The 21,113-nt window shown below is 37.4% G+C and overlaps 3 protein-coding genes across 6 annotated transcripts; 1 reads left to right on the top strand and 2 right to left on the bottom strand.

Annotated features, from left to right (window-relative positions):
* Nucleotides 1-2,958: 2,958 nt before the first annotated feature.
* On the bottom strand, nt 2,959-5,719 carry CRR21 (Tetratricopeptide repeat (TPR)-like superfamily protein). Its single transcript, XM_068488898.2, has one exon. It carries the CDS (start codon nt 5,664-5,666, stop codon nt 3,150-3,152), a length of 2,517 nt encoding a protein of 838 aa, XP_068344999.2. The 5' UTR covers nt 5,667-5,719; the 3' UTR covers nt 2,959-3,149.
* A 7,656-nt stretch (nt 5,720-13,375) lies between these two features.
* Nucleotides 13,376-16,483, top strand: LOC137749031 (myb family transcription factor EFM). The gene is made up of 4 exons (XM_068489214.2): nt 13,376-13,854; nt 14,111-14,758; nt 14,924-15,000; nt 15,599-16,483. The coding sequence occupies exons 1-4, from the start codon at nt 13,659-13,661 to the stop codon at nt 16,097-16,099; spliced, it is 1,422 nt and encodes a 473-aa protein (XP_068345315.2). The 5' UTR covers nt 13,376-13,658; the 3' UTR covers nt 16,100-16,483.
* Nucleotides 16,484-17,297: 814 nt separating this feature from the next.
* On the bottom strand, nt 17,298-20,527 carry LOC137748434 (uncharacterized). 4 transcript variants are annotated; one of them, XM_068488583.2, is made up of 9 exons: nt 19,914-20,527; nt 19,698-19,796; nt 19,093-19,568; nt 18,847-18,913; nt 18,681-18,734; nt 18,428-18,496; nt 18,224-18,289; nt 18,062-18,130; nt 17,298-17,621 (listed from the first exon to the last, which is right to left on the bottom strand). In XM_068488583.2, the coding sequence occupies exons 1-9, from the start codon at nt 20,022-20,024 to the stop codon at nt 17,538-17,540; spliced, it is 1,095 nt and encodes a 364-aa protein (XP_068344684.2). In that variant the 5' UTR covers nt 20,025-20,527; the 3' UTR covers nt 17,298-17,537. The 4 variants fall into 4 exon arrangements, with proteins under 4 accessions (XP_068344684.2, XP_088546162.1, XP_088546164.1 ...); XM_088690036.1 differs by having other exon boundaries at nt 18,428-18,487; nt 19,914-20,074; XM_088690038.1 differs by lacking the exon at nt 18,681-18,734 and having other exon boundaries at nt 18,428-18,487; nt 19,914-20,074.
* Nucleotides 20,528-21,113: the final 586 nt, after the last annotated feature.

The raw sequence follows: 21,113 nt of genomic DNA on the forward strand, positions 1-21,113 counted from the left end.
GTCTGGTGTTAATGTAACGAATCAATCAGAAGATTAAGTTATCTAAGTGATAATTAACTTGATAATAACATGCATAATATACAGCTTGTTTAGAAGCACATTTAAAGTAGCTGGATGCACTTTTGATGAAAATGTTTTTAGAACCAATCCTTAATAAAAATGCAAATGAACTCTGAAAAAACACTTTAGTACTTCATGTAAGAGACATATAATTGGTGTTTCTTACAAATTCACGTTAAATGTTTTTAAAACTCTTTCAATCATCTTAAAATTTAATTATTTTAAAGCAGTTTCAAATAAACCCAAATGTGAACATCCATGCTTAAGTTCTTGGAGTTCCGTATGGGACATGACAGTGACTTGCCACCTTAAATTAGAAATTGGTTTTTTTAGGGGAAAGACTATTGACTGAGATTCTTCAAAGATTATATGCTTGTGTTATTGTGGATAAAGTTTAACAAGACGGTTTAAGACATGACTCTTTACTTAATTCCAACTGATTGTGAAGGTTGCAGTGAGGGAGTGTCCCAATTGGGTAGCATGATATGACCCAATTTTTGTTTCATTTTCCTTGGATTTTCATTCATGTCAACACTTCGAAAATAAAAGGGATATCTCGCATTTTCTATATTCAAGCGATACGTGAGTTATACATGACACACTTGTTTTATGACAAGTTTTTTTCTTTACTTAATCCTCGTTTGGTCTTTAGAATTACATTGGGATGGATAATTCAGGAGATTAGAAGAATAAATAAGTTTATGAATGACTAATACATCTTCTACTTTCAAGTTGGTTACAAATTTTTTGTTTTTCTATTTGACAGACCTTGAATGTCGGTCTAATCTGAAAGCCGAAGCGATACTTACGATGCGAGAAAGGGAAGTGTGACACCAGTTTAATGAAGCTTGAAAATTATTATTGACTGGAAAAAGCTTGGTCTTGTGTGGTCCATGCAAGATAGAAAGGGGTGTGTGTGTGCAGTTCACACAAGGAGCCCTTTACAATAGTGATGAAAAAGAGTGTTGTCCTTAACCATGGCGTGGGTTCAAACTCCGCCGGCTCTCTAATCTAACATCTAATCTAACAAATTTATCGTTTGACAAAAAATACAAAAAAAGTGTGTGCAGTTCACCAAACCCCTTAGCCCTAGACACAGATGAAGGAGGACCTAGTCGGAGTTACAAGATATTGGATAATGCTCAATAGTGCAAGAAATGCATGGTTAACCTAATTGCAGAAAGTTCATGTTTGAAGAATACTAAATTCTGTTGGAACACAGTTTACCTAAAACTTCAGCATTTGGTATTTTAATTCAGTAATTTATTTCCATATTAAGGTTTTAGTGGGTTCAGAAAGTTAGGTTCTAGAGAGTATGCATGTGTTGGGAACTTTTTTATTTGAAATGGTGACGGAATTCGAATTCGGATGCAAAGGACGATAAATTTCATTTACCATTCTTTGATCACACGTGATATTCTGAATTATAGGAAGAGAATCTCGAACTTTGATGCCAAAGGCTAGCACAAATGTTTATCAAATGACCTAACTTGCATCTGCAATACATAGAAAGAAAAGAGAATACAAAAAAACAATTGTTGACATATTTTTGCTCCTTCACGAAAGGAAATGTAGCAATTAAATACAAATGAGAAGTGGATGACAATGTATGATTGACCATTGCCTACCTACAAGTTCAACATTATATATACTTATAGTTGGTGGTGTTATCGACACATCTCTTTTTACCTCTCAAACACTCATCTAAATTTTTGGCCGTCGGAACGAGTGAATTGAAGAATATCTAATGACAGAAATTAACAAGAGATGTGTGGAAAGTAAAAATATGTGTGTGGACAGTACCACCCTTTACAGTTACTTGCCTTCAAAGTAATACTTTGAAGTTACTAAAAACAAATATATGGTTGTAACTTATAGGGTTTAAATTTGGGCTGTAGGAATTCAAATAAATAATCATCTTAACAGTTGAATTTAACATCAAGAGTACTGTGCCTATTTTGTGTCCACCTACAACATCAGATTGATGAACTATGAATGATATGCATGTTTAGGTCATCTATCAAGAAACAAGAATCTTCAAATTATTAGAAGTTGTTCTCAAGTCATATCCAACCCAACCAACCAAATTTAATAGCAAATTAAGATAGCGGGTAATATTTCGGAGAGCAGGGAATTAAATACATATGCTCAAATGTGATAAAAAATGCTCTTAATCACTTCAGCTGTACATCCCTAACTCTTATTCATGTACTTGATGAAGCAAATAGTGAAACAACTTTGATCTGTTTGGAAAAACAGCATGACATCTTACCCATGTTCCCACATGAAACAAGGTCCGTAGTACTTTGATCTGTTTGGAAAAATAGCATGGCATGTTACCCATGTTCCCACATGAAACAAGGTACGTACTAGTGACTGAGAAAGCAAATGTTCTTCCCCTAAAAATTACACTTGGGGAGCGGAAATTCAAGTACACAAGTTCGGATGTATCGACAAATACACTTAATCAGTTGAGTCATGGGCTACACGTTCTTGCTCATGTTCACGTACTTGACGAAGTAAATAGTGAAACCCTAGAAAAAGTTAAACTGCTCAATTCTCTGCTTTGCTCTTCAGTTGTATTAGTTTCCTGCCTTTTTCTGGCCAATAATTAAAGAATAGTTACGTAAAAAGCAAGCATCACACCCAGCTCATCACACCTTTTATTGAATTGTGGGTCTCGTTGCTTCAACAGTTCAAGCATTTCTTGAGTTCTTTGTATTTCTCAGTGCCAAAGAAAAGGACTCGAGGTCTACACTCAAATTCCCATGTGAAAGCGACAGCCAACACAGCAGACAATGATCAGATGGTTTAGCGGCCCTCCGTCTTTACTTGATAAGAGGTGGTCTCCGGTTTGATATTAGGTTAGGAGACATTGGGCTTGTTGTGGATAGATAATGACCTGTTGTAAAATTATCTTTCTGGTTTTCCTATCGTTTGTTGAAGAAATACAGCATACAATCAGTCACAGAAACCGTATAGTTTTCAAACGAAATGCACATAAGATTCAGTATTTTGTACTTACAGATCCCACCCACCCAGGAAAAGCAGCAGCATTCGAAAGGACGAGTATAGTTTGAAGGAAGACATCAGCGAAAAGACATTTCCATTCGCAACAATGCCAATGTCGTATAGATTTCTTCGGTTTCAGGGTGTGACTTGTCACCAGCAACAAACACATTAAGTTCTTCTCCGACTTGAATCCAGCTGCATCCGGGAATTTTTCGCAAGCCCCTTTCTTTCATTAACTGCCTCACCTTTTTAACCTCATCCCATTTTCCTGCAGCTGCATATGCATTTGACATTGCTACATAGTTTCCGGAATTGTCTGGCTGTAATTTCAGTAGTTGATTGGATAGATATTCTTCGAGTTCGATCTTATTGTGTTCCCTACAAGCAGCAAGTAATGATCCCAATATCTGCACATCAGGCTTGTAAGGCATCGTGCTAATGAGCCTAAAAGCTTCAACCAGATCTCCACACCGCGAAAGAAGACTAACCATACAGCCATAATGCTCTATACTCGGATTTATATTGTGATTGGACACCATATCAACAAAAAGCTCCAACCCTTCACTAACCATCATGGCATGGCTACATGCGTATAGCGCATTGGTAAAGGTTATGTTGTCGGGTTTCAAACCTTCTTCTTTTAAGCACCGATATAGTGCAAGAGCTTCCACAGCTTGACCGTGTAATGCAAAACCGGAAATCATTGCATTGTAGATTGGTAACTCCTTGTCAGGAATCATATCAAACACCCTCTTCGCTTGATCTCTATTGCCACATTTAGCATACATATTTACCAAAGAGGTCGCGATTGGAATTGACAAGTAGAGTGAATGCCGTATCAAATATCCATGTAAGGCTCTTCCAATCTGTAATGATGCCAAGTTTATGCAAGCCAAGAGTACACCAATAATGCTCACAACATTCGGTTTAACTCCAGCTTCTTGCATCCGCTGGAATGTTAGAATCGCTTCGTAGCCAAAACCACTCCTAGCCAGGCCCGAGATCAGGGTAGTCCAAGTGACCAGGTTAGGTTGGACTCCAAGGGACTGCATTTGCAAAAACAGATCTTTAGCCTCATTGACCTGGCCACCATTCAGAAACCCTAAAATCAGAGAGTTCCATGATATCACATTTGGCGGCATGCTTTCTAGCTGCATCTGATAGAACAAATTTAAGGCCTCACCACTGTGACCCAATTCTGCAAAAGCAGCCAGCATTGTGTTCCACAGAATAAGATCTTTCGTTATCGAAGAGTTGAAAACTCGTCTTGCACAACCGATTTTCTCACATTTGGCATACATGTCTACAATGCTACTCACAACAACCACGTCGGATTCAAGGTTGTTCCTTACACAATAGCAATGTCCCTCCTTACCCAACTTCAAATTACGCGTATCTGCAAAAGCAGACATTAAGGTTGCAAGACACACAGAGTCAAACCTCAAGTTTTCGAGTCTCATTAAACGGCACATATTCAGTGCTTTGTCAACTTCCCCAATTTGCACATATCCAGATATGAGCAAATTCCATGTGACCACATCTTTCTCAAGCAGCCTACTAAAAACCGATTCCGCATCCTCAATCAAACCAACCTTGGAATAAAAGTTTATAAGAGAACTCCCCAAATTGGTCGTCATTTCTATTCCACATATCACGGCAATTGCATGACCTTGCTTACCGTCTTGCAATGCGCCTAAATTAGCCGAAGCAGAAAGAAAGCTCGATATAGTAACTTGAGTGGGCTCAACCCCCTCCTCCCTCATCTCATAAAACACCTCAATAGCTTCCTCATTCAAACCGTTTTGTACATAACCCACAATCATCGAATTCCAAGCGACTGCATTTCTTTCGGGCATACCATCAAACACCTTTCTTGCATCCTCCACCTCCCCGCATTTTCCATACATATCCACAAGACTACTAGCAACAAACACACACCCACCACAACCTAACTTCACCACCAACCCATGAACCACTTTCCCAATCCGAATCCACTCCAAACCACCACAAGCCTTCAACACATTCGGAAGCACAAAATTGTCCGGCAGCAACCCATTTTCCTGCATTTCCCTAAACCCTAGCAAAGCCTCTTCATGAAAACCCTTCCTGCAATTCAACCCAATAACAGCAGCCCAAGAAAACACATTTTTCAACCTCACCCTCCTAAACAAACTATTTGAAGCCTCCGGATTATCGCATTTCGCGTAGAAAATCACTAACTTGGTTTCAATGTACTCATTCATCGCAAAGATGGCACCTTTCTTGACAATCTGGGCGTGAATTTGCCTACCCGTATGAAGAGCTCGCTCGTAGACGCACCCCTGGAGGAGCTCGCCGTAGACTTCAGGCCCGATGCGGAGGTTTTTGAGCTCCATTTCGGCGACCAAGTCCACAGCCTGTTGAATTTGGCCTTGCTTGCAAAGAGATGACATGCGACTAAAGTACGATTGGTACAGAATTTGATTGCTTTTCGCATTTTCTGGGGGTTTTGTGAATTGGGTTTGTGAGATTTTGTGGGGTTCTGTGGGAAGAGAGTGTTTGGGGAGAGAGATATTTGGGTTGGGAATTGTGGTGTTTGGGAAGAGAGAAGCCATAGCCAAAGCTTGAAGCAGAGGAAGCAAGGGAGCAGGATATGGTTGGCCGTTAATGCCACAGAAAGATGGAAGGGTATTGTCGTCAATATAAATTTTGTTTGGGTCAGAAGTTGCAATTTGGGCCTTAGATTGAAACCTGGGCTACAAGCACGAAGATCCATCGGTCCATAGAACTAAGGGTTAACTCTTGTTTTGTTGTATTGGGGCCTTGGGCTAGACGTTACAATACGTATATGTGTTTAGGTATATATACGATAAGAAAAAATAATTTCCGCACATTCATTTTATCCTTTTGCCCCTTTCATATATTTTTTCCATGCCAAAATCCCTACTAAATTTTAAAAGTACTTAATAAAGAAACAATAAAAAATCATGATTTTCTTCAAAAATGCTACTCTTATTATTATTTTTTTTTTTCGTACCATATTTATACCATCTCTCTAACAGATATGTGACCCGCATGTATTGATGAGTCTTACCTCTATTGGAGAGGTGATATAGAAAATGTTATTTTCTTGGAAACGAAATACAACATAGCACATCAAGAAAAACTGAAGCGATCAATCAACTTACAATGAAACCGACCAAAGTGAGAAAGAGATTATATCGATGATGTCGGGACAATATCAATAATGTTGGTGGTGGATCATGTTGGGTGTATCTAGTTTATCATATACTAGATACTTTACGACTTGTCGTGATGCATGTACCTACATGATGAAGACTTTTGTTTTTTTTTTTTCTCTCTCTCTCTAAGAAGAAGACTTGATTGGAGAATATTTTTGTTGTGTTTGGAAACACGGCTAAGTATACTAAGTATTATAATATAAGTAATTGGGTACTTAGAAAAAGATATGTCTCACCACTTGTATTATGATACTAAGTGTACCAGACCGTGTTCCCAACAACTGAAAAAAAATCTATTGAATACTTTTTGTTGATTAGGAATCCTTTAACAAGAGAGATCCCCATTTTTCTAAAAAAATGGGGACACCCTTTTAACCATTGGATTTGACTTTAATAAAATTGTGTGGCCTGTGATTTAATCTCAACCACATAATTTCATTAAAGTCAATCCAACGGTCAAGAGGGTACCTCATTTTTTTTTTTTAAATGAGGATCCCTGTTGTTGATTAAGACAATAATAGGTCAACAACATAATATATATTTAAGATATTTGTTCGAATTCGTTTCTTCATAAACACTCTAACTGTGCCGTCTTATGAATATTATTAATTAAGTAGTTCATATCTTTTCATAAGAGGCCGATCAAAGTGATTCTAATTCCATACTCCACTCTCTTGCTTATTCAGATTCTATGTGCACTCAGTTCTTAATGTTTTTGGTCAAAACTCCAATTCCATCAAATTCCAATAAAAGATAAGTGCCAGTCTTCCAGAAAGAAAAATCAGAATTTCATTTTTGACCAATTAAATCCCAAGATGGTTTTAATTTCTAGCTAGGAAATTCTCAAGAAGGCTTGGAAAAGTATAATTAATTTGCAAATTAAATACTTTTTTTGTTGTTGTACTTTTTATACAAAAAAAATATTTTATTTTAAACTAATCTAAAGTGAAAGAATGCGGATTCAAACTCAAGTGCATAAAAAAGAGAACATCCACTCTAGCTAATGTCTACGCTTACATCCGCCACTCTCTTCTTCTCTCTTCTTTTCTATATCTGTTTGCTTTTTAAGGACTAAGGAAAAAATTAGTTCTCGTTCTTGAAGTAGTACTTTCTCATTTTACAATAAAAAAAGGTAGTTCTATTCACACACCTGTTTTTACCTTTTCGCTCATTCTTGTTATTTTTATCCATTGACCTTCTTCAACTCATTCAATCCAACGGCCTAAAATTGATAGAGTTGTGTGAGAGGCAAAAATGTATGCATGGATAGCAGTACTCTATAAAAACAGATTGAGAGAGGGCACAACCTTTTGTTGAAGATAAGTATATATCCAAATATAATTCAAATGATCTTCTCAACAGCTAGATTGCAATATTAATCATCAATAAAACATGAAATTCTGATGCCAAAGCGTGGAATCCATAAATCTGAAGTGAATTAGGGAATTTAGTAGAACAAATCGTCTTTCTCATCAACAATTTTTAGTTGATGATTCTCATTGACAAACTTACAGCCCGTAAATGTAGCTTTCATTTGCCTTTCCGCAAAGTTAATTACAGGAAATAAGAATATTTCATATAATGCTTCTTAAAGCTTCTCAATATTCCCTTTTGTTATATTTTCGGCCTTTAATTTGAAACCAGTCGCAGCAACTTTGACATTATAAATGTATAAATATATATAGGCCGGATACATGACATCACTTTTTTTTATACAATTTTTAAAACATGTTTTTGTGGGCCCATTCTGTATTGTATTTTAATTGTTCAAACCATCTTCTTTTGAAATATCATTCATAGATGATCTTTGTAAAAAATTAGACAAACTCAAAACCATTAAAACATTCATTTATACCAAGGAAAATCGACGAAGAGGTTCTACAAAGAAACCCTAAACCCTAATCCAATGGTTATATGGGTTCGGATTCACATTAGGGTGATTTTTGGTGGACATGACTTTGAGAGAAGACCTAAAAGATAACGGTTCGGATCTTTGAAATACATTTCAAAGAGGACCACAAAAATATATGTCAAAAATTATGTAAAAAAAAGTGGTACTACCTATCCGCCTCAGACGACACACACACGTGTATAATCAGTAGTTCCCGCTGAAAGTAAATTTAGATCATAATCAATTAGTGGATATAGAATAGAATAGAATCTGACAATGTCGTATTCCTATTCAAAGCTTAACTATACTGAAGACTGGTACTGATCTTGAAGACTCCTTGTGGCGCATTTTAAAGCATATACTAAATCAGGTGGACTTTATATCTACAACGAGCTGGTATAATAATTTGCTGTGTGTGTATATACGTATATAGGACATATATATACCACCTTTCAGATAGTATTTAGATAATTTATCATAAATTAGAATCAAACTCAGATTGTCCCATCATTATGAAAGGCCTAACTAGCTGGTATAATAATTCGTATTCCTTCTTTGAATATGTTATCTAAACAAGCATTATGTCATGTTCAATATGGTATGTAGTATGACATTTCCTGGCATAGATGATTTAAAAGTTAATTACGAATGGAATCAAAGAAACACCTTTTTGAACATTTACTTTTTTAACCTGAATTATCATCCAGCATCTGAGAGAGCGCTTTTAAGTATGCATGGCATAGAGCATAGGGAAAGTTTAGCCTTGGAGTTGGTGGGGATTTCTGTTAAAAAATAGTGGTCCTTAACTAGCTACTAACTATGGCTTTGTTTTTTCACTGTAAAGTTTATTTCCAAAGGCTAGCGAAAAATATAAGATAGGCTATTTGTGGTATCACACCTTTTTGCCCATGTGAAACCCATTAAAAAACCGGTGGCAACCATATATTATCTATAGTTGGAGAAATTTTTCAATGTTTCGGAAATACGACTTGGTATATCAAGTGTCATAATACAAATAGTTAAAAAAAATTTATTCAAGTATCTAACCACTTATATTATAATATTTGATGTACAAACCGTGTTTTCAGCACATTGAAAATTTTCTCTTATAATTGAATTAGGGCATGCATGCATGCATAGAGAAAACGTTGCCCCGGCCCGCACCTTTCTAACCGTATAATTAAGGGACTGTTTGAAAGAGAGAATTCTTTCTTGTAATGAAATATAATTTTAATGATGTTAATTATATATTATTATATGCTTAAAAGATGAACCACTCGTTTGATTGATGGTCACATTAATCTAACTTCAACCCAAAATATCAATCAATTTCAAGCTACAAGTTGCTGTAGCCTGTAGGGTACGCAGAGAACTTACAACAGAGACTACGAAAGCCTAAAGCATTACATGAATTTCAGCAAAGGGCCAATTGGGGCAGAGCCTTCCCACCTCGGTTTCTGTTCATGGCCAATTGGGGCAGAGCCTTCCCACCTCGGTTTCTATTCATAACACAATTTTAATTCTTCTAATTTGAAGGCAATCAAGAACGAAGCCAGTGAAGGCTCACTGAGAGCATATGTTATCAATCAAGTGATTTGTTTGTTAAGTTGTAAACTCTAATTATATAATACACACACGTTATTTTTGAAGAAAATATATGTACCTAGTATCCAACATACTTTCATATTATGTATACTCCATATCAAATATTATATGAGCAAAAGTGCTATTATTCTATCATTCAAACGGAAAAACCTCACTTTTGCATAATTATGTATTAATATTTTTTTTATCATTTTGCTACTTTTCACTACTACACTGAAATTATTGTAACAATGAAATTGTAATAAATTATTATTTGAATTTATTCTTATTTTCATATTGGTGATAAGTCATATTATAATAAGGTTTTCTTAATTAATTTTTAGGTTACCCCACTAAAAAAATTTCTAACTTCTTCTCCGAAGGCAATGCAATTTTAATCGTAAAACCGGAAAGTAAAAGAGAATGAATATTCCTTTATTTTTGCGCCAGACAAAAGGGATATTCAGAGGGGACGATATGGGGGAATATCATGACAGTTGTCACCAGGAGAATCTCTTTCTTTACTTTTGTTTTCCTTCTTTTCCTTTGCTTTTATTTGCTTTCCTTTGGAAAACCCTAAACAAAAACAAAACAAAGAAATTAAGAGAGAGACAGAGAGAGAATCTGCAGAAAAGGTTAGGGTTGGAGGCTTGTACGAGAAGACTGATTTCAGAAAGCGACCAACCATCATTATTTGCACCTCTCTATCTATCTTTCTCTTTGGAACAGATAAAAGAGAATTCGATGCAATGCTATTAAGTCCTCTCCCTCTCTCTGCGACTTTGATCATTTTCTAGTAGAAAAGGTATCTGTCTCTCTTACTGCTAGCTTAGGTCTTTCCCTGATAATTCATGGACCTGCATTTGGACCGACCGTTTTTCATTTTTTTAGTTGCATGCCAAGCCATGCAGCAACCAGATTATTTATAACAAAAAGCTAATTAAATAGTGTACAAAGTTCATATGATGGATTGAAGAAAGCCTAGAAAGCGCATGCATTATACTGCAGTATCAATACTAAAAGCTTGTTGTGACCTGAGAGGTGGAGAGACTCAATCAGTATGTAATTCTTTATTGGTATGCATCATCGTGAATATCTTTAACTCTTTGTATTATGCATTAATCTTGAGGGTTTAGTGGTATCTCTCCGTTTTCCACTCCTACTTAAAAAGTTAAATTCCCTTTTCACAAGTTGTAATCCATTCAGTAGTTGAGTGATCGACAATTTTTCGATCATCCTCGTCTTATTTAAGGATTAAAATATAATACACATTATGGTGAGGATACAATACTCTATGAAGTACTGTAGAATTTCTCTAATTGAGTATTAAGATAACTAGCTAGGTAATCTGAGTCATTACATGTCCATTCATGTAATTGCCTGTGTCAAACTAACAAGCTATATATCGAAGTGGGTACTTCTAGATCTTATCCACAAACTGTTTGATTTTTTTGCTACAGCCCTCAAACATAAGGAATATTTTTGCTCACCATTCTATTTGTGTAGCAGATAGACACAAATTTCAAAATTTGAACTCATCCAATAGTAACAAATAGGGTGGTGTGAGCACTACCCACTTGAGGATAGTGAACAAAAATGTACCCTCAAATATATTTCTTTTGGTACAAATATATTTCAAATATATAAATTCATTTCATTCAAAGGTGAATCGAGATTAATTGTTATGGAGGTTCAGAACCCTAGGAAAATTCCCCTAATTTTAATAAAGAATCTTCTTACCTTCCAACCCACTTCATTAAAGTGAGTAGCAGAAGAAGATTCCCATCTCTTAGGCTCCTTTATTATTCTTTTTTGGGGTGGTAATGGTTTTCCTATTCCCTTTAAGCTTTGCGGGTTTTGTTCCCTCAATTTAGAGTCGTAGAATTGGAACGAAGATATTCCTTTTCCTTAGAGGCAAAATATTATGTTCTTTTAACATGAATGTTTCATCTTTTTATTAGATATTCCCCTTCCTATCTCTGAATACACTCAATTGCACAGCACTTATGCAACTTTTGAAACCAAAAAGAAGGTTTCATGCAATTGCAGCATGGTGCTTGGAATATTGTGGCTAATTATCCAGTTTGAATATGTCCTCTTTTTCTTCCTCTTTCGATTCTTTCTAGCTCATATTCCATTTCGTTGGTTAAAAATTAATATATATGGATCATGGATGTGGATGATATATAGTATATGCTAGCTCCTCTCCCAAGGGTGTTTTTTTTTTAATATTTAATCATCATAGAATCATGAATACATAGAATTATATGTAAATGATAGAATACTTTGGTAAGGGTACCCTCTGTCTCGAATACGTACTACTTGGCCGTACACGTGTCCAATATCTGCAATCTGCTGCTGCTTTGGACTTTGGTATGGTGTGAGAGCTTTTCCCTGGCTAGACTTTAGATGTGATACACGTACATGACAACCATGGAATACATCCTACATTCTCTTTGACCCTTTAATTTGTGGATTTGATAGGTTATTTTATTTAACGTTTGCTAACTATATGTGTTTTCATCATATTTCTAACAACGGTGTATAAGATAAACTTTCTCCAAATAGTGGTTGATCTGTTTAAGGTTGATTTATTTAAGAGGTTGATTTTGTCAATTCTGTTTGTGTATTTTAAGAGTTGTCCCATATTGAAAATAAATTTGTTGCCTTACTAGTTCAAATATTTTGACCTCTCTCAAGTTATTTATTGATTTTAGGTTAAATGTTCACGTTCTAATAGTGTGTAGTCATTAGAATTTGAGGATTCAACGGATTTTAATTTTGTAAATCCTAATTACTGTGAGGCAATTCTTCAATTTGCAGTACCTAGTTTTGAACCATTCCATTCCATGGTCATCATGTCAAATATCACGGGCAATGTGTGTATGCACATATGTTAGACTAAAACAAAACTAGGTGAAGTAGAGGACATGAATGGAAACAAGAACTAATTTTTATAGGATAGCTTGAATATTAATACATATATCTTAATTTTGGTTGAGTAGAGAATAAGAAGTTCATAGCAGAGTACGATTCCAAGGACCAAAGAAAAGTAAGGGAAATAATTACTAAAAAGAGAAAGGGAGAAAAAAAAAAGTTAGAGCAGTAGTAGTAAGAAGAATCAACTTTTATTTTGGTGAATTTGAAATCGTACAGTCTAGACGGACAGACTTGGAGAGAGAGAGAGAGAGTATCAAGTCCAAGCAAAGGCTCTTGGCACATGACCCTCTTCTGTTAGACACCTTGATTCCTTCTCCAACACCCACAGCAAAGGAGGAATTTTTAGTTGTGATGTGAATACAAATGATACATCATGTGTTTTTATGCAAGTGGTGAAAATTTTTATTTTTTAAGTTATTAACCTTTTAACACATATAACCTACTATTTATATAAAAACACGTGGTGTACCACCACGTGTGACCGTCACACTAAAAAATTTCTCCAGCCAAAGACCAGTAGAGAGAGAGCATACTCATTTTTAGCTTTTGTTCATTTGCCTTTGTTCTTTGCAAGAAGTTACCATCCCTCTTTATCCCCTCTTTGCTTTATTTTCTCTTCCTCTCTCTCTCTTGTCTCTCTTAAATCTCTTCCAGCAAAAAGCACTTTATTCCCTTGAACTCACCCTATAAAGAAGACGATCCCACCTCGATCCTCCTTGTTTTCAGAAACCAACACCCCCTCACTTTATCTCTATATATATCTCTCTCTCTCTCTAACCTTGTTTTGAAAAACTTCTCCATCCTATCTAGAGTTTCCTAGAAAGAGCCATAGACCTTCTTTTGCTCTTGTTTGTTCCCTCATAACCCTGTTCTTGTTTTTGCTTGAGCATCGACATTTTCTTATAAAAACAGTAGTGAGTTTTCTGAGAAAGTTACAATATTCAAGTCAAATGGCATCGTCGCCTTCAGAGCTGATCAGTTACTCCATGCTCCTCAAATCCTTTGGGGATCTGCAGGCGTCTCACCTCCACGACCAGCCTCAGACTCAGAAGCTTGAAGAATTCCTCTCCCGCCTCGAAGAAGAACGTCTCAAGATCGACGCTTTCAAGCGCGAACTCCCTCTTTCTATGCAACTCCTCACCACTGGTATGCATGCACCTAGATAGCTTTCCACCTTCGTACTAGGTCTCAAGATTCATGTTCTTCTAACTTCCTTCAAATTTTAATTAATTTATTAGGTCCAGCTCCCATTCCCGACCCTTTTTCTTTATCCCTTTTTATTTATAGAAGGGAGAGCTATCTCAAAGTAGCCACTCACATACATATGAATATCCAACATATTTTCTAAAGAACTAAAGCAACCACAATTCGGAAAATAATAATTTTCTTTTTCTTTTTAAAGCTGTGGAGGCTTCAAGGCAGCAGCTACAGGCGTACAGAACAAACAATATCCAAGGCCAAACCAGGCCAGTGCTTGAAGAATTCATACCCCTTAAACATTCAACCTCTGAAGGCTCAGAAAAACCTACCAACCCTACTTCTGATAAGGCAAACTGGATGACCTCCGCCCAACTCTGGAGTCAAGCAACTGATCATAATCCTAGTGCAACGTCCAAAACTCAATCAACTATAACATCTGGCCCGAAAGAAGCCGATATCGGCTTCAGCGTCAGCCCCAAGCTAGGGTTAGACACCAAGCAACCTAGGTCCTACGGTGGAGGAGCATTCCTTCCGTTTTCCAAAGACCGCAGCCCTACTTTGCGGCCTCTTCCGGAACTAGCTCTTGCCTCTCCGGAGAACAAGGCAGAGATTATCTTGGAGGACCATCATGAGAATGGAAATAATAATTCATCATCAGCTGCTGGGAACTGTAATGAACAAGGTAAATTATTAGGAGCTGGTGGAATTAATAATAACTCGGAGGGACAAAATGGACGAACAACTACAGCCGCGGCCGCCGCTCAAACCCATAGAAAGGCAAGGAGGTGTTGGTCTCCGGACTTACACCGCAGATTCGTCAATGCCCTTCAAATGCTTGGTGGTTCTCAAGGTAACCTAACCCTTGCTACCTCCTAATTAATAGCTCTCAATCGTTATTTATTTGTTACGATGATTAATTTTTGTTTGTTTTTTATTGCTATTACTATTTGTTGTGATTTCTGGTCAATTTCAATCTTATTTACATATGTTTTGTTTGTTATGGTCAAATTTGCAGTGGCGACCCCGAAACAGATCAGAGAGCTGATGAAGGTTGACGGTTTGACCAATGATGAAGTTAAAAGCCATTTGCAGGTACAATATATATGGGTCCATGGCTTGCTCTTTTTCTGATCCATGCAGGCAAAGATGCCGGCACGAAAAACCTATGCCTACCCTTTGCTCCCTTTGTCCTATTTACAAGTATATTGTCGATTGTTTTCCTGAACTTGTATTACGTCGTTGATTTTTTTATTTTATTTAGGCAAATTTTGCTATGAACTATTACAAACAACCAGTTTCCCCCCTTCAGTCATATTTTATGACATTTCATATAACTTTTTGTTATAAATCTCAAGAAATAAAAAGTAACAAATTATTATAATTAGAAGAAAAAAATAACACTTAATGATGATGTTTGTTTTTCTTTAAAAAATGGTGACTTTTCTAAATAAAAATTAGATGGGAAGCGCATAAACATGACTGTAGAGGCAAAATTGGCCATTTATAATAGTTCAGCAAGAAAACTTAATTTAAATAAAAGTTTTAATTAAGGAGAAATCGACTGTGAAGTACTAGTGCAGAAAGAAATCCGCAAAATACTCATATTTTAAACATATCCTTTTTTTTTTTTTTTCTTTCTCTTTTCTCTTTCTTAATTGTTAATTTTGTTATATTATTGTGAAAATTACAGAAGTACAGGCTCCACACGAGACGACCAAGCCCAAGCCCCCAAGCAGGCGGAGGACCAGCGCCACAGCTGGTAGTCCTAGGCGGCATCTGGGTGCCGCAGGAGTACGCCACTGCAGCCCACAACGGTCCCACGGCTCTTTACAGCCCGCACCCGGGCTCCCATGCACCAACGCACTATTGCGCCACCCCAATGCCACAAGATTTCTGCGCCATGCAGCAGCAGCAGCTGCACCACCACACTCTCCAACACCAGCTCCACATGTACAGGACGTCGACCGCCTCCCACACCCAGAGCTCCCCCGAGTCTGATGGCCGAGGAGCCGGGGACAGGTCAGGGAGTATCGAAGAAGGCAAGTCGGATAGCAGCAGCTGGAAGGGTACTGAGAGCGGTGATCATGTTCACATGAACGGCGGAGATCAGAGAAACGGAGGAGGGTTGGCTGCGAGGAGATCGGAAGACGGCGGGGACAGTAACGGAAGTCAGATCACGCTCAAGTTCTGACCTTTTGATGATTAATTTTCATAGGATAAATAGGAGAAAGATTAGAGCTACCCATATGTATGTTCTATGGGCTAATCATGTTTAATCTAATATTTGTCCATTATTTATGATGTGAAATGTGCCCATCGGGTTAGGATTAGAGGAGAAGTTTTTCAATGTGACGGAACATGGAATCATATATTACATGTTATTACAGGTTTATTTGTATAATGATAGGTAAAGCACAACCCTATGTTTTGAACATACAAAAAATCTCTCAAGTTAGACAGTAGAAAGGGGTAAAAAGAACGGGAAAACTGAGTGTTTTATTTTCCCCTTTTCCTTTTTCTTTTGTAGATTGGATTCTATTTGAAGGAATAATTCACATCCATCTCCATTCAAATTTTTTAAATATTCGTACACATGAATTATAGAGGACAAGGAGGTCCTGGATTTAATAATTTTAAAAAAGGTACATTTCGTCACCTCACCTTCTTCGACTAAACTCGCCTGACACGTGGCAGCATCGGACAACGACTGTCACTGTTCCAGCAAGCAAGACGACAACGATTACGACTGTGTACTCGCCGACGCATCTCGTTTTTGTTCGTTCTCCACATAATTTAAAAAAAAAAAATTCCCCCCAATCATTATATTGTCACATTTTTTCTCACTTTTACAGTTTTACTGATAGAAAAATCGACAAATTTAACTGTGAAAGACAGATTCGCACATTTTAAAAATACTTGGGGTTCAAAACGTAACGCAATAAAAAATATATGGGCCATGTAGGAAACTTGTTGGTTGCACTCACTTAAACCATGTGTTGTGGTGTTGTCACCCAGAAAGAAACTAAAAAGAGGAAGCACCGAAAGTGCGCGTGTGTGTTTTACTGCCTGACTCAGACTTCTTTCCACCCTGATGATCTCTCAAAGGCATTCACAAAAACACACAACAGCCACTTTATGCCTCACTCTTTTTCTTTCTGTTACCTTGCTTTATGCAGTTCTGAGGAAGAAGGTTACTACATTTTACCATTTGCACAATCTTTCCATCTTCGGCGATAAAAGATGTATATTCGACACCCCAACAAAAATTCGATAACGAACCGCTTTCGTGGAGCTAGATAAATATCAGCAGATAAGACCCTGTCCTGAATTACACACATGCAATTCTAACCCAAAAGAATTCTACTTCTTAGGAATGAAGAAGCAATGAGTTAAACTGTTAAAGTGAAAATGCATATCACAAGACGAGAGTGTTGTACCAACACGAGACAAACCACCAGCTTAATCGGGAAACATGATGTAGGATATATGTCTCAGATACAATCAGCTGAATCTCTACTTACTTTCAAGTAAATATCTACAGATGCTTCATAATCTCCCACCCAAAAAAGGGGGCAATAAATATACTTTGTTACATGTTACTCTTCTTCCAGATTTCAACACGATGTACATCATGCATCACCAATTGTCAAGATTTCATCCCCTAAGCCAACATCATCACTATCATGTTCCAATAATTCTGTATCGACGAGCGACTGCAAGCAAAATGGTTTAATGTTAATTTCTCTCGCAACATTTACCCCACCACAATCTAACAGTGCAGAATGTAAGAAGTTTTGCACTTGGTACATATGCTAGAATAGACTTTTGAGGGAAAACGAGGGTATGAAGATCTTAAGAAGACCAAACTTAGGGGTTTGATTTGACGAAAGCGTTAATGTGCCACCTCCAATGAAATTGGATAACTTTGTTATGGCAGAAATGATCAAATTATATCCACAAGAAAGACAGACAAATGCAAACTAATTTGACTTCAATTTAAGGATGAAGAAAACTGTTCTTTCTCATTTGCAAATTTTTCAAATGGTTCATTTCTTTATGTGTTTATACACATTAATAAAAAGGAAACGCATCAGCATTGTTTTCCTTTACAAAATTACAACTGTACAAGTTTCAGAGGAACGAAAACACCAACCTGAAGTTCGTGTTCACAGATTTTAAGTCTTTCAGTGTAATCTTTTACTTGCATAAAGGATTTATGTAGCTGCAAATAATTTAAACAACATGCATTAGCTCCACCTGATGTCCATTTGTCAAGCAGAGTTTACTAACAACAAATCCTAGAGATTGAAAATACCTTGGTTAGCTTCAACTTCTGGTGTGAAGAGTTCTTCTTTGCATTTATCAAGGCATCCTCCAATTTCTGCATAAACAGATTCTCAGTATGACATGCACCAAGTTTAGCATGTAAAACCAAAAGACTTGCAGTAAAATAACATTCAGATTAAAGTCAAAGACTGCATGAGATAAAAAATGACCCTTAACCAATAAGAAAAGGTACCTTAGATTTCTTCTGTAAATCCAAAACAAGTTTCTCTTTCTCCTCTAAGCTCTCCTCCATCTGAATAGTCTGACATCATGCAATAAAACTTACTCTCCTAAATGGCAGTACAAGACTTGATGCATTTGAAAGTACGCTGAACAACCAGAAAATATGCTTCTTGCGTATTGACATCTAAAAGACTACTGCATGCCGCCTTAGGTATTTGTGAATAATCGAACAAATAAGGGTAAATTCTTATGGGGAGACAAACCTCATTTTTTATTTCTTCAAACCTTTGCATGGATCTCTCAAGCTGTTCTTTTACCTATTGTTTTTAACAGAACATATGAAATCAAAGAAACTCTGTAGTTAAGATGACACAACTTACAAATGCATGGCACTCTCTTAGCAAGAAAAGCTAAAAAGGCTGAACTTGCCTGAACATTGTAATCATCACTTGGATGAGATATGAGGTCCAGACTTTGTCGGTCAACAGTACTTGAACTGCAGGAAAGCAACTAAAACATAGTGAAGAAAGGTACAGTTCTTAAAGGAGCAATAAAAGTCTGTTTAATTGAACTTGCATGATCATCTCCCAAGAAACATGATTGCTACTGAACTGATATTTGATAACGTGATACTGTAATGAAAACCAACAATTAGAAATAAGAAGGGTATCTTACCCGTTCCATCTCCTTGACTGGTCATCCCTATCCTTGTCACTGATGCTATCATGGCTTTTGGTTTTGTCCATCTCCCTATCTCGTTCAGACTCCAAAGCTCCATCTCTTTCCCAACCCTGATCGCGGTTCCTGCTCTGTCCTTGCTGGTTATCTTCCACATCCCTGTCCTGATCATGATCTCTATCCAAAAAATGGTTCCTTACATGATCATAATCGTGTCCCCTCTCATACCGTCTGTCCCTCTCTTCACCATCATCCTCAAGAGACCTGTCACGGTCATGCTCTCTCGACCGATCACTGTATCTATCCTTATACCGGTCACTCTCCCGATCAAAATCCCTCTCATGGTATCTACCCCTATCCCAATTCCTCCCCCTCTCAGCATTCCACCGGAAACTCTCCCTCTCTCTCCCAAAACTCAATCTTCTACCTCTACTCCTCACTTCATTTACTCTGATCACTCTTCCATCAACAGTCTAATTCAAATAACACAACAGAAAAAGCACCAAAATTTCACTCAATAGTATAAGACAACAAACCAATCACAGAAACCCTAATTACAAACATGTTCAATCAAATGGAAGAAGAAAGCAAAAATTACTTACCCTCCCATCCATCTCATTGATGGCGAGAATCGCTGACCGGGGATTCCTGAAAGTGACAAAGCCATAGCATTTTCCGCGCGTCGAAGCGTCGTTGATAATCTGCAAATGAAGAAGAAGAAGAAGCAGATGAGGCGGAGAAAATCCCAAATGCTAAAGAACCCTACGAAGTGAAAAAAAAATGGCGGCCAATGGAGGGAGGAGGAGGAGGGATCTGACCTTAACCGCAATGACGTTTCCGTACAGCTCGAAGACTCTGCGGACGGTTTCCTCGGTGGCGTCGTACGGAAGGCCACCGACGTAGACGGAGCTCTCGTCGTCTATCGTCATCTCTCCCAGTCTTCGAGTTCTAAATTCTTTTCTTTCAGCAGAGCTCTTAGAAGGACGCGCCTTTGGACTTTGGACTTTTGGACTTTGGACCCGGAGGACACTCCCTCCCTTTGGGCCTGCCCATTCAAATTGTTGACTCAAAGTCCTGAAGCAAATTGGGTTTGAGGCCCGTTACTTTTATGGAATTTTTAGCGTGTTTAATTACTTGGAATGAGAGAAGACGTAAATTGAGGAATACAGGAATAGGGGAGAAACAAATGAGAATTGGCTCAACAACGTCCCTTTAGTATATGTGTTAACGATCAAAACTTATAGGTTAGCAAATTAGAACAATTAGCCCATTGATGAGCTAGATTTTAAAGTTATGAAATAATGGATTCAAGATTTAAGTGGTTCACCCCTTAAAACTAGGGTACATCCACTGTGATGCTCATAATATATAAATTCAAAGATTACAGCAGGCGCTCGGCTATAGTCTTATCCTTTTTCTCACTCAATTGTTCGACCCGTTATAGAGGTACTTACCTTCTTATAGAGGCCTTCAGCGAGCCCAAAAAGTTCCATACTCACCTACTTTACTATTATGGCATTAAATGAGATACCTACTAAACTAGCGAGTTGGCTATTCTTTTGTTCATAAGTCGACATGTGGCGATGAAGTGGTAGTCGTTCGATCGGGATTACATGTTTTCTAGGCCAATGCTATTGAGCACTAAGCACAGCCTTGACTAGTCAAATTTGTTCCTTTCGAGCAATGATCCCACAACCTTTATGTCTCGTTCTAAGCTCCTGTCTTTGATGGTGACTGCCACTTAGCCTGGGTTGGTGTTTGAGTAGGCATGTTCTTAGAGCCATGTGCTATAAAGCTGTCAGTTTGCCTACGTACCTTTGTCAGTCAAAGAGTGCTTTATGCTACTTAGTCAAGCTAGACTGGTGAGTTATCGGCTATAGAGCTCGGAAATACTCTTCCTAATTCCATTGGGCTTTGGACTTCCATTCCTTCTTTGGACCTTGATCTTTCTTGGGCTTTACTCGGTCTTTTTCCATGCCTATACTTTTTTGAGGGTCGAAAAGGACCCTGCGTTAACA

The sequence above is a fragment of the Pyrus communis genome, chromosome 2 (genome assembly GCF_041283825.1).
Source record: "Pyrus communis isolate YQ-2024b chromosome 2, ASM4128382v1, whole genome shotgun sequence".
Lineage (NCBI taxonomy): Eukaryota > Viridiplantae > Streptophyta > Magnoliopsida > Rosales > Rosaceae > Pyrus > Pyrus communis.